The 14,022-nt window shown below is 39.4% G+C and overlaps 1 protein-coding gene across 1 annotated transcript in view; it reads left to right on the top strand.

The window, feature by feature from the left end:
- Positions 1 to 14,022, top strand: part of HERC2 (HECT and RLD domain containing E3 ubiquitin protein ligase 2) — a 439,756-nt gene that overhangs the window by 393,021 nt on the left and 32,713 nt on the right. Inside the window, exons 79-82 of the mRNA XM_006898588.1 lie at positions 3,645 to 3,822; positions 10,134 to 10,295; positions 12,423 to 12,514; positions 12,745 to 12,884. Of these exons, the coding sequence (XP_006898650.1) occupies positions 3,645 to 3,822; positions 10,134 to 10,295; positions 12,423 to 12,514; positions 12,745 to 12,884 (572 nt within the window). The remainder of the gene's footprint in view (positions 1 to 3,644; positions 3,823 to 10,133; positions 10,296 to 12,422; positions 12,515 to 12,744; positions 12,885 to 14,022) is intronic.

Raw genomic sequence — 14,022 nt, 5'->3', positions numbered from 1 at the left:
GCATGTTCGATCTATCTCTGCCTGTAAGAGTTGGTAGAAATCATCTATTTCTTCTTTTTTGGCTCTGGTTGTTGGTGCATATATCTGGATGATAGTAGTGTTCACTGGACTTCCTTGTAAGCATATGGATATAATCCTATCACTCACAATGTTGTACTTCAAAAGACCTAGAAATTTCATTTTTTACTATGAAAGCAGCTCCATTTTTCCTCACCTTTTCATCTCCAGAATAATATATCATATAATCATCTGACTTGAAATGCCCCATGCCAGTCCATTTCATCTCTCCAGTGCCTAGTTTGTCAATATTTATGTGTTCCATTTCTTTCTTAACAATTTCTAATTTTCCTACATTCATGGTTCTCACATTCCATGTTCCAATTACTAGTGTCTGCTTATAACTGTTCCTCTTCCTTTGTATTTCCATGCTTGACAGTTCTACGTAGGTTGCCCTTTCTGTTCATCTATGTGTGTTGTAGGTTGCCCTTTCTGTTCGTCTATGTGTGTTGTGTTGTACATAGGGTTTTCAGAGGCCTGCCATTTCAGAAGTGGATGGCCAATCCTTCTTCCTAGTCTGTCTTTATCTGAATGTTTAGACCTAGAGGAGTATCTGAGAGACAGCAATTTGTGGAGTAGTGAAAGATAAATCCCTCATTTTGGAGTTGACCATTAGTTACGGTGTAGTCCCTGCCCTTAGCCCAGTGCCCTGACACACTTATTTCACAGCTCCACCCTCCAGCAGATTACCACTTCACTTCTACCAAATGCCTTCAGAATTAATGTCCCATTGTCCGACCCATGACTTGACAGCTTGTCAGAGAGATTTGTGTGTGTGTGTGTATGTGTCCACTGTCTCTTAAGTTTACTTGTACTGTCTCTGAAGGAAGGTGATGTGTCCTGTATAACTCCTGTATAGATTGTGTTTTCCTTCTTGGCCCGAGGGCCCAACCGGTTTAGGCTCCACCTTGTGGCTTGTTACCTGGAGGCATGTCAGAAGCTATTGTTGGAGTCCTCTGTGTTGCCTAGTCTCAGCTTGTGAGACGACTGGAACAGTACATCAGTAGAGAACTGCCAGAAGTTCAGGCTGGGTTTAGAAGGGGTCGTGGTACTAGGGATATTGTAGCTGATGTTAGATGGAGCTTAGCTGAAAGCAGAGAATGCCAGAAGAATGTCTATCTGTGTTTCATTGATTATGCAAAGGCATTTGACTGTGTGGATCATAACAAACTGTGGCTGACTCTGAGAAGAGTGGGAATCCCAGAACATTTAATCGTGCTAATGCGAAACCTATACTTGGACCAAGAGGTAGTCGTCAGAACAGAGCAGGGCAACACTGCATGGTTCAAAATTGGGAAGGGTGTATGTCAGGGATGTGTCCTATCTCCATACCTTTTCAACCTGTATGCAGAGCAGATTATCCAAGAAGCTGGGCTCTATGAGGAGAAGTGTGGCGTTAGGATCGGTGGACGATCTATCAACAATCACAACTTTGTTTGCTGAAATTGAGGAGGATCTCATGCACTTACTGCAGAGGGTCAAGGACTGCAGCCTTCAGTATGGACTGAGGCTCAATGTCAAGAAGACAAAAATTCTCACCACCGGACCAATCAGTAGCATCAGGATGGATGGCGCAGAGATTGAGAGTGTTCACAGCTTCAGTTTGCTTGGCTCCACGGTCAATACTCTTGGCACCAGTAGCCAGGAAATAAAAAAACGTATTGCGATGGGAAAGTCTGCGGTTAGGGACCACTCTAAAGTACTCAAGAGCAACAGTGTCTCTCTGGAGACTAAGGTGCGCCTGATACAGGCCATGGTTTTTGCAATCACTTGTTATGCATCAGAGAATTGGACCGTGACTAGGGAGGATAGAAGGAGAATTGACGTCTTTGAGCTGTGGTGCTGGAGAAGAGTATTGAATGTACCATGGACTGCCAAGAAAACAAACAGATTCATCGTAGAGAGGGTTAAACCAGGCTGCTCCTTGGAGGCAAGGATTCTGGGGCTTTGTCTGACATATTTTGGACATGTTGTAAGGAGAGACAGGTCTTTAGAGAGGGACATCATGCTGGGTAGAGTAGAGGGACAGCGCAGGAGGGGAAGACCCTCTATGAGGTGGATTGATTCAGTGGCTGGGGTAATTGGGATCGGTGTGTCAGAGGCAATGTGATTGGCACAGAATAGAGCAGGGTTTAGGGCTGTTGTACATAGGGTCGCTATGAGTCGCAAATGACTCGACGGCACATAACAACAACAGCAACCTAACTTGGAAGGGACTGGAAAGCATTATGCTGAGTGAACTAACTCAATCCCACAAGGATCAATATTGTAGAAAACCATTATTGTAGTTTGAGTATAAGGATCCAGGAGGGGTGGGATAGGCTGGAAGCAGAAAGATGTGGGTGTGTAGGGGGAGGGGAGAATTAATCATCAGTTTGTACAATTTGATGGGGGTAGGAGTGAAATTGAAATAATTTGTTCAAATTTGTATTTGAGTTTTAAAACAAACTAGTAGGAAAAAATAAAAAAGGTATTTGCAATGAATAAATCACTGTAAATACAAAATTAGATCATTCTTTTCCCAGCCTCCTTTCTATCCACCACATCCATATTTTTCAACTACTATTCCTTCTTCACTGTTTCCCAGTTTTGCATTCCAGTCGCCATTTATCTTTAATGCATCTTGATATCATGTTTGGTCAGTTCAGATTGCTAGATTTGGTAAAAATTTTCACTTTCTTCCTCTTTGCCTCTAGATGTAGGAGGGTATCTTTAAATAATAGTCATGTTAATGGGTCTTCCTTCTATGCATATGGATATTATTTTATCACTCACCACTTCGTATTTCAGGCTAGAACTTGAAATTGAATTTTTCACTATGACTGTAACACCATTCTTCCTCTCTTTTTCATTCCCTTGCATATCATGCCATATGAACGGATTCAAAGTGGCCCAAGCTGGTCCCTATCATTTCACTGATTCCACTATATCGATATTCATGCATTCCATTTTATTTTTAACAATTTGCAAATTTCCATCATTCAAACTATGTACATTCCATGTTCCAACTATTAAACAATGTTTGTTACTGTTTTTCCTCATTTCAGCTGACTTCCAATTTAGGTTTTACTCCTACACTGCTATAACGGTCCTCTTTCTTTAGTCTTCATAGGGTTTTCAGAGGCCTGTTATTTAGGAAATCGATGTTTCATCCTGCTTCCTATCTCAAGCACAGTAGGGTACTATTATTTCATAAAATAAAACTCACTCATTGCCATCAAGTCAAAACTGATTAATAGGTGACCCTCCGTTGGGTTTTCTCTGAGACTAAATGACACAGGAGGAGATTGTCTCTCTTTTTTTCTGTACAGTGGATTCAAACTGCTAGTTGTACTGCCTTTGAGTTATCAGCACAACTCTGTAGTGACTTCACTGCCTGAGCCCCACAGGTAGGTAAGAAATGATGACATTTTGAGTTCAAGCCTCCATGAGTTTTTTAAATTCATTGATTTAGTAGTTTATGGATTTGGGAGATGTACGTTGCAAAGGTATATTGAATAAATGAGCAGCAAACCTAAAACTATAAAGTTAATTAAGTTTAAAATACAACTTCATTTTAGTTATGTGTGTGATGCCTTTTTTTGCAGCCCATGTGATCGCCCTCGTGTGATTGAATCTCTGAGAGGAATTGAAGTGATTGATATTGCTGCAGGTGGAGCCCACAGTGCATCTGTCACAGCTGCTGGAGACCTCTACACATGGGGCAAAGGCAGATACGGCCGCTTGGGGCACAGTGATAGTGAAGACCAACTGAAGCCAAAGTTGGTAAGTGTGCCTGTATTCAGATTGCTAGAGTGGCTTCCCTTCCCTTTACTATATAAAGCACCACCTAATGTGTGTTGGTTGGTGATTGCAAAGGTAGAGGAAGAAGGGACCTGTTGTTTTATTAGAATTTTTAAAAGTTAGAAATATTTGCTGTTAACAGTATATTGTCTAATCTAGTACAAAAGCACAAAAGACAAAAGAAATAAATGGGAATTCTTAAAAATGTTAAGTTTTTGTCAACTCAGAGACCTTACCAACAAAGTGAAAAAATAATCTGGCTGGGAAATTAAACCATGTATTCAACAAGAACCTGATAAAACAAAATATATATAAAGCTTTGACAGTAACAACAGACAGATAACCCACACATCAAAGAAGCAAAGGACTTAGATAGATACTTCACCAAAGAAGACATTTGACCACCAAATGCATGAAAAAAATGCTTAGTGTCATTATCCATTAAAAGAATGCAGGTCAAACCTTCATTATGATACTGCCATGAGGATGGAGCAGGGTTTCATTCTTTTGTACATAATGTTTCTTTGAGTTGGAGCCAATTTTACAACACTGATGATAGGAATGACTGAGATTAAAGTGAATTGGAAAGGGTGTGACGAAATGGGAGCCTTTAACCCATAGCTGGGTTTTACAACTATTGTGGGAAACAGTGTGATAGTTCCCAAAAAAACTTAAACTATATCTGCCATAACAAAAAGAGAAAAAAGCAAACACCAGACAGATAAACAGCACCTTACTGCTTCTGTTGGGTCTGTTCTGACTCAAATCAACACTCCATTATTGGGTTTCCAATTTTATAGATTGTGTGTGTGTATGAGAGAAAGAGAGAGGTTTTTTTTCGTACTAGTTTCATACAAAATTTGTATACATTGTGTTTCATACTTTCCTTAATCACATTGTGTTTTATATAATCATTTCCTTATGTTTTATAAAATTAATACCCATTGTTTTATGCCCATCATTACCTCGTCTTTCAGGTCTCCATCGTATCTTCACCATTTCCGTAAAGGGAAAAAACTCCCTCTGCCCACCACATTGTGTAACCCTGTGATTTTCCCCTTTCAAGTTTATTAACCCAATAATGTTGAGACTTTCTTGAGGAGCAGCTGGTTGATTTGAATTGCTGGAGACTGTGGCCTTTTGGTTAGCAGCGCAGCCATATTGATTGTGCCACCAGAGCAACTGGCATATAACCATATAAAGTAATTCTTCTCCTAAGTGTATACCCCAAAGACTTAAAAACAGAGACTTGTATACCATTGTTCATTGCCACATCCTTCACAATAGCCAAAGGTGGAAACCACCTCAATACCCATCAGTGCATAAATAGAGAAACAAAATGTGGTACCTACTATGCAATACTACTCAACTAATAGGAGAAATACCAGTGTATGGATGGATCTTGAAGACATTAATGCTGAGTGAAATGAGTCAATCACTAAAGGACAAATATTGTATAACCTCACTTATGTAAAAAGACAAGAAAAGGCAGATCTATAAAAACCAAGGTGTTTGTATATGTTACCCAGGGTTGAGAGTGAAGATGGAAGGAAGGGGTTGACAAGTGATAGAAGGATCACATGGTGTAAGGGTAGCCAGTTGCAAAGCCATTTGTTCTCAGTAAGTTGTACACATGCAAAAAGTTGAATTGGTAAAGTTGTGTGATAAATAAATATATATATATAAAATAAAAAAAACCCACCACAGAGTGTAGCTGCAGATGCTCCTTATATACTGCCAAATTCCTCATACAATTTACTTTCTTATTTTAGAGGTTAAGAGCCATGGTTTCATGGGATTTCATAGTTGGTTTGTCCCAGTATTGCTTATGTTCTACTTCCTAAGTTTTTTTTGCGTAGTATCAGGGTCTTAAATTATCCAAGGACTATCAATTGCCTTCTAATTGCCTGGACCAAGAGGAAGAAGGAGTATCAGGAATAAAAGGATGATGTGGAATGTGTGGCTAATTGTCTCCATGAACAGCTGTCTCTTTTGCCATAAGGCCACTGTATGGTTCTTGATGACAGTTACTAAAAGTTTTGATGAAAGAGTTCATATGGGAATCCTAATAAAGAGGGGGAGAAATGCAGAATAAATTTTCAAATCCTCATTGACACCATACATTCTGGTAACATGAAGGTTGGAAAATGCCTGATGCCTAAGATAATCTCTAAACTTCAGACTGTTGTCTCTACAGTTTGCTCAAGGTGCTGTTCTCTCCTACTTGACTAAATAAGTGAGCCAGGAAGAGATGAGGGAGAGGAGAAGAGGGAAGTGGGACCCAGTGCTTAACAAGAGGAGTGAAGAAAACTCAGATTTGACTGGAAAGTTATAGAGTTTATTAAGTGTAGACGAATAGGCCTTATGGAGATGTCAGGTCTCAATCTTTACAGAACTTAAGTAAATATATAAGCTAGGTGAGTGATATACTTGTTTTGGTGCTGACTATTCATCTTTCCTACTAAGATGAGTGACCGTGTGTATACCCAAATGTTTTGATCCTAGTATGGTCCTCTGGGTCCCAACATAGTTATTTCCATTGTCTTTGTAAACTATCCTGGCATCTGTGGGAGTGATTTTTTTGGGGTTTTTTTTTTGTTATTTACTAGGTCTGCAAAGCCCTTTCCTTCCTTTCTAGAATGGTCCAATCACAGGAAGCAGCAGCTGTGGCTGTTGGTCTCTGTTAAGGATGTGAAATTGCTCTACTTCCTTTGCCGGATACAGTTATCTGAGACCCCAGCCCACTTCCCTATCTTTAAAAAACATCTGTGAATATCCCCCTCCCCAGTTTTCTTATAAGACAATATAAAACCTATCTTTTACTTTTAGTGGGGCCTGCTTAAGAGCCAGCCCAACAGTCTCCTCAATAAACTGTCTGTCGTGACCTGAACTGGGTTCTGTCTTTCCTCAGTGATCTTACAATATTATGATGAGGAGAAGATCAGTTTTTTTGCACTTTACCCATTTTCTGCACATGTACTACCTTGAAGAAGTACCTTGGATATAAAGTTTCTTTTCTTACCACTTGCTCTTGCCAGTATATTGTCTTCATCTTTGGCCCAGTGGTCTTTCTTGGTCAGTGATAGGCTATCACTGTTTTCTGCCTCCTTGTTTCTGTGTTGTTGTATACCATCGAGGCAGAACTGACCCCTAGCTACCTCCAGCAGGTTTTCAGAGGCAGTAAATCACATAGAAGGAGATTGCCCATCTTTTGTCCTGAAGAGCAGCTGGTGGATTCAAACTGTGTACCTTTGCATTGACAGCTCAATTCCTTACCACTAAGCCATCAGGGCTTCCTTGTTTCTTTGTATTATCTGGATTTTGTTAACTGTGCTTACCCAATCTTTACTGACTTTTCATTAGGTTTTCTGTGGTTAAAAATCACATGAGAGGAGATGGCCTTTCTCCTGCAAAGCAGCTTATAGATTCGAACTGCCAGAGTGCCTTTGTGTTAAATTAGAGTGTCTTTGTGTTAGCAAAGACTAGGCCACTATGAATCTAGGCCCTTTGAATCTTATGTGATAATGAATTTATATTAATGGGATAGGAACAATGCAGAAAAGGAAGGAGAAAGTGATTTCTCACCTGAAAGAATGTAGTCAATGTCAACAAGTGGTATACTTAAAACTGTTAAATTGTTGTATTTTTTGCTATGTGTATTATTTTTATCCCTTTTAGTGTTTTTGTTTTGCATACAATAATTAATATACATTGTGGTTCTTGCATGTATGTTTTATACATTCATATACATTATATTTTAAACAATTACAATTGATCTATTCCTATTATTACCTCTTTTCAAGTCTTTGTTGAATATTTCCTATTCCTTTACCCTCCCATGCACCCACTAACCTCTGCTGTGCTAATGATTTCTCTTCTTCCTTTTTTCCACCTCGTTCTCCCTTTCCTGTCCCCTTTTGAACATTTATTCACATCTTGCTCAGTTATTCTTATATTTTTTACAATCATGATCTTATACATTATTTGTCCTGAAGATACTGAGTTAATTCACTCAGCATAATGTTACCTAGACTTTCCCATGTTATATAATATTTTATGAAATCATTATTCCTTATGCTGTATAATATTTCCATTGTGTGAGTGTAGAAGAATTTCTCCGTGCATTCTTTTCTTAACAATAAGTTAAAATTTTTCATTTAGATGATATTTTTTGTTATTTAGAGTTAATATTTGTGGTCTCATTATTTATAAGTAGGTTTTCTTTTTGGTGGAAATAAATACTGTGTTTGCACTATATTCATAGGTCATTTTAAGTAGTATTTTGTTGTTGTGTATTATTGAGTCAGAACCAACCCACAGTTGACCTCCCAGTGGGTTTTCAGAGGCAGTAAATCCCACAAAGTTGATTACCTGTCTTTCATCAGAGCAACTGGTGAATTCAAACTTTTATATCAGCAGTGTGATTCCATACCCCTAAGCCACCAGAGATCCCTAAATAGAATTTTAAGTATTCTTTTTTGAAAGTAGAAAGCCATTATTTGACAGTGTGTTTGACACTTTGACTTCTAAAAACCCCACTCTTTTTGGGGTCAAACTGCAGTGAATAAGTCAATTTTGATAGTGTTTTATGATTAATGGTTGGGAATGCTCATACCTGCCTCTGCTAGTTTGGATGTTGCTATATGCCCTCAAGGATGTTGTTATGTGCCCTCAAGTCACCTGTGACTCATAGCAACCCTATATACAACAGCCCTAAACCCTGCTCTATCCTGTACCAATCTTATTGTCTCTGACACACCTACCCCCATTACCCCAGTCACTAAATCTGTCCATCTCATTGAGGGTCTTCCTCTCTTGCCATGTCCCTCAACCCTCCCAAGCATGACATCCCTCTCGAAGAACTGGTCCCTCCTTACAACGTGTCCAAAATATGTCAGACGAAGCTTCAGAATCCTAGGAAGAACCTGTTTGTTCCATGGTATATTCAGTACTCTTCTTCAACACTGCAGCTCAAAGACGTTAATTCTCCTCTCATCCCTAGTCATTGTACAGCTTTCTGATGGATAGCAAGTGATTGTGAAGACTATGCCAAAGCAAAGGGAAGAAATCAAGATATTAAGGAGTTGAACAGAAGGTTTCAAAGAGCAGCGTGGAAAGACAAAGTATTACAATGAAATGTACAAAGAGCTCCTGTCAGAAAATCAAAGGGGCCAAACTTGCTCAGTGTTTCTTAAGCTCGAGGAACTGAAGAACAAATTGAAGCCTAGAGTTGCAATACTTAAGGATGCTTTGGGCATAATATTAAGTAATCCAGGAAGCATTAAAAGAAGATGGTGCCCCTCACTCCCCAGTGAGAGGGCAGGAGAGAGCCTTCTTCTCTGTTCTTGTCACATGCCATGAAAAAACCCTGTCCTTCTCTCAAAGGCCAGCGGTGCTACCCTCTCCCATGAATCCAATGCCTAGAGCTGGACAGTGAATAAGAGTGATAGAAGAAGGGTCGATGGCTTTGAGTTGTGCTGGAGAAGAGTATTGAACAAACCTTGGACAGCCAAGAAAGCAAACAGGTGAAACACAGCCAGGAAATTTTGTTCATTTCTAAATTCATTTTAATTGTGTCAAATGCTCTTATAATATTATTTAGAGATGTGACAGACTACAAATTAATGAAAGAAAAATGGAAAATTTCCTACGCTTTGTGTTTAAGAATATGAATTTCTCTATATATTCGCAACCTTTTTATATCTCCTGTGGATTTCACATATTTCTTGGTAGAATTATTTTGTATGTTTTTAAAATTACTCTGTGACTTAAATTGCTGTGTGGCTGAAAAATCTTCTGCCATTATAAGTTTTAACTGCTTACATAGAAAATAAAAAAAAATACTAAGTAGATAATGATAGTAAATAATGGTAAATAAGGAAGTTGAGTAAAAAAAAAAAAAGAAGAAGAAGATGGAAAGGGTATACAGGATTATTATACCAAAAGGAATTGTCAGGCACAGAAGAATTTCATGAAACAACGTATGAGCAAGAGCCTGTGGTGCTCTGAAAGAATTGGCAAAAAACAAGGCCCCAGAAATTGATGGCATACCCTCAAGTATAGGTCAAATAAACAAAGTCATTTTTGTTTCATTTTATAGGATTGTAAGTATTTTTGTTTCATTTTATAGGATTGTAAGTATTACATATACATCAAATAAATGTTGTAAATATTGTTGAAGATCTAAGACAGATACCTTCATAACAAAGAATTCTAGAACCTTTCCTTTGGTAAAAAGAAAAGGTACATTCTCTGTTTTGTGGCCAGTAACCAGGATGTTCTCTTTCTTGCAGGTGGAAGCCCTCCAGGGCCACCGTGTAGTTGATATTGCCTGTGGCAGTGGTGATGCCCAGACCCTCTGCCTCACAGATGATGACGCCGTGTGGTCTTGGGGGGATGGCGACTATGGCAAGCTCGGCAGAGGAGGCAGTGATGGCTGTAAAGTGCCAATGAAGGTATTTTCTGTATACAAAGCACCTTGTTCCCTCTGTGGGCCAGAAGGCAGCTGGAGTTCTTTGTGGAATGGGTGACAAACATCACTTGGATCCTTCTTTGCCCTCAGTGTATACTTGTCCCCAGGTATGTGGAAGAGAACCTCTTCCCTTCTGGGTTGTTGTTGCGGCTCTGCACGCATCAGGGGTATCTTAGACTACATAAACATGAAGGAAAATATTTTAAAAGATATTTGTAGTTATCTTGAAGAATTTATGTTGGCTTAAGCCTGTTGTCCTATTTAGTTTGTGGACTTGTTTGGGCAGAAATTACAAGTCATTCTCCACTTTTTTCCATTTTTCAGAATAGCATATGTATCATGTTAAATAGTTTTGGAATGTGGTAGTACTTGCTAACAGGATTACATCTGGATTAACAAGGAGACTGTCTCTCAGGGAGATCATGTGAGCATGAGGTTAAGAGTTTGCTTGGACATGTGGTAGTCCTGCACTGTTTGAATTGAAGAAAATTTTTTTTAACTTATGCCAGACTCCTTTTTCTGTGTTAAAGTGGAGGACTCATACTCTCTTCAGAATATTCAGATGGTGTGTTTAAACTTCCTGCTCAATGCCTTCCATAAGTGAACACTTAAATGGTCACTTAGTTATTGTTATTTGCCATGGATTTGAGGATATGGGTAGAAAACTAGAACACAATCTCTTTTTCTACAATCTCATGCCTTTTTGGGTTTGTTGGGTGCCTTTGAGACATACTGGTTCCATATGATATGTGGAACTAGCCTTGGACTTTCTTCACTGTTAGACAGTCAGATCAGCCAGGTGTTTGTTCTGTGGAACCAGGAGATGGAACCTCTAAGCTCTTGTTTAGCAGGTGAGTGCTTAAAAATTCTCCCCAGCAAGACTCCTCATTGTTGGTATTAAAGGTAGAGAACTATCTGGCACACATTCTGAATGCCACATCTATGTTGAGCTATCTGTGCATGGTCAAGCCATCTCACACCTGAGCTGCCTCCTGAGACCAGAGCATGGAAGCCATTTCTGAGCCTCCTTAGCTTTGCTTCCTAGAGCTGAGCTACCAAACATGGTAGCTATCGCTCATGTTGTTGTTTACCATTGAGTCAGAACCAACTAGCTGACCCTCTTGCGGCTTTACAGAGGCTCATATTTTTCCTGCAGAGCTGCTGGTGGATATAAACCACCTGTTTTGAGTTTGCAGCACAGCTTCTTACCATTAGGTCACCAGAGCTCCTATGGGTGGGTAGCATGAAATTTTAGTTTTCTTCTGTTAAAAATAAATAAAGCCAAAATTCAGTTCCCTAACCATATTTCAAGTGCTCCGTTGCTACATGTGACTCATGGCAACTAACTGTGTTGGCTACAGTTAGTACTACAGATACTTTATTAGTACTACAGAGCTATTTTGACAGATGCAACTTGGCTGTGCCATGAGAAGGCATTGTCTATTTTTTTTCTTTGCTCTTTTTTTTGCCCCATTGCAGATACATGATATTTTAACTGCATCTGGGCTACCAAGGGTTATTGCCTGTCCTAGGCCTTGTTATGCTATAGGAGGCTTTGTGCAAAGGCCATGAACCTCCAAGGGTTGGATGTTTGATATTGTGAAGGCATAGAGGACATCAGCAGTACGTCCTCATGGAAGGGAAGAGACAAAGAAAGAACTTACTACGTTTTAGGTTTTAGTTAATTTAAGCTTAATTTAAATTTAGGATACTAAATATGAGAAAGATCCCAGAGTTGACAAGGAACATCTGCCCTATGTCAGGTGGAATGAGCTCCAACTGAGACCCTACGCACTGGACAGGGTCTTCACTCATGAACATACAGGTGAACCAACAGATGAGCAAGGGGCAGTAGGAGACCAGACCCTGGTCACTCTTCATAGACTTTGGTCACCCTACTCATGAGAGATAGCTGAAGTGAGGATGAATATAAACCTAGAGGCGTTGGACCACAACAGCACTGTCAGTTTCCGAGAGAAATGCTTATATTTTTTCAGCAGTGAAATGTTAAATTTCCAGGGTTATGTACTGGTCACATTACACAAAAGCATGTGGCCCTTGGTGGAATGTCAATATGATATTACTGACACTTGTGTCTCTCCTATTCTAGATTGACTCTCTTACAGGCCTTGGTGTGGTCAAAGTGGAATGCGGATCCCAATTCTCTGTCGCGCTTACCAAGTTGGGAGCAGTTTACACTTGGTATGAAGGAATTTGTTACTTTAATCCTACCAAAAACAGATAATTCAATTTACATTTTTTAAAGCTACATGTAGTAGACTGTAACACAGCTTTTACGGCAGGCTGTAATCTCTTTGATAAAGTATACTAAATATGAGAAAGATCCCAGAGTTGGGATAGAGTACATGGGCATAGATGGTACACAGATTACCTTTGTGCTTCTGAGCACACTGTTTTCTTCTTTATGTTAGGGGCAAAGGGGACTACCACAGATTGGGCCATGGATCTGATGACCATGTTAGAAGACCTCGGCAGGTCCAAGGACTACAGGGAAAGAAAGTCATTGCCATTGCTACTGGTTCCCTGCACTGTGTGTGCTGCACAGAGGACGGTAAGTGGAGCATCCACTGTTGAAGAGGAGCATGTTTTAGATAGAGCATTGCTTAGGGGTATGGTCTGTGCAGTCACAAATCTTCCAACAATCCCCCTGTAGTAGGCAGAACTTTGACCCCTCTAATCATCACTCCCTGGTGTTACATATGCAAATGTGCATTGTTCTATGGCTATGCATAAAGAAGAGTTTACATATCCTTGCTGTCCTTCTCAAGGCTTGCTAACAGGATGTGCCAGCTCTCATATCTGGGAAGTTGGGTCTCAGGTGGGTTCCTTACCCTTTCTGAGTGGTTAAGGGTGCCTGAATTCTTTGTACAAAAAATGTAGTTTATGCTAGACATTTGCTTTCCAGGGAGTCTGTAATCTTGGTTTGTGCTACTATATGACTAGCCTCAGTAAAAACCCTGACTGTTGAGTCTCTAATTAATTTCCCTGTTAGACAGCACTTCTTTTAACTTATTGCTGGAATAATGAAGCTTGTCCTATAATAGATTTTCCCCTTCCCCTATTGTTGCTTTTAGGCTGCATTGTAGTCACAGCTATAAGCATGACTGTATGCTCAGTTTTATTAGTTCATAGTGAATTAGTAAAATAGGAGTGGTCTTGCCCTCTTCCTAATACAATTGCAAAGAAAATTTTGCAGATGGAATTCAGGCTGCTAAGTCATTGGCCTTGAAATAGATGATCCTGGATTATGTAGGGGAGCCCCATGTTATTACACAAACCCTTCATAGCAGAAAAAGAAGGTAGAAAAGTCAAAGAGATGCAACAGGAGTAATAGTTGGGGGAGATTACCCAGATTTGTTTTTTTATAGATAATATTCTTCTCTAAAGACACTGAGTGCCTTTTCTAAATACAAATCCTAAGATAGGGGCCAGGAACTTACAAGATGAACCTAAAATACATTGTTCCATAAAGTAAGCAGGTATTCTTAGACTGTTAGAGCAATCTAACAATGTCAATAAACGAGACAGAAATAGCTAACTTGGGTGCAATTTGAGCATTAAATGAAATCACAAGTAATAATAACAGTTTGAATAAATAGGGAAGCCATGATATAAACAGATAAAAGTTGAATGAGACCCAAAGTGATTTAAATAGCTTTGGATGCTCCCCACAAAATACCAATTAGAAA

Source organism: Elephantulus edwardii, unplaced genomic scaffold (assembly GCF_000299155.1).
Source record: "Elephantulus edwardii isolate Elephantulus edwardi_28Jun2011 unplaced genomic scaffold, EleEdw1.0 scaffold00234, whole genome shotgun sequence".
Lineage (NCBI taxonomy): Eukaryota > Metazoa > Chordata > Mammalia > Macroscelidea > Macroscelididae > Elephantulus > Elephantulus edwardii.
The sequence above is the reverse complement of the archived record's forward strand: the minus strand, read 5'-3'. Positions and strand labels throughout refer to the sequence as shown.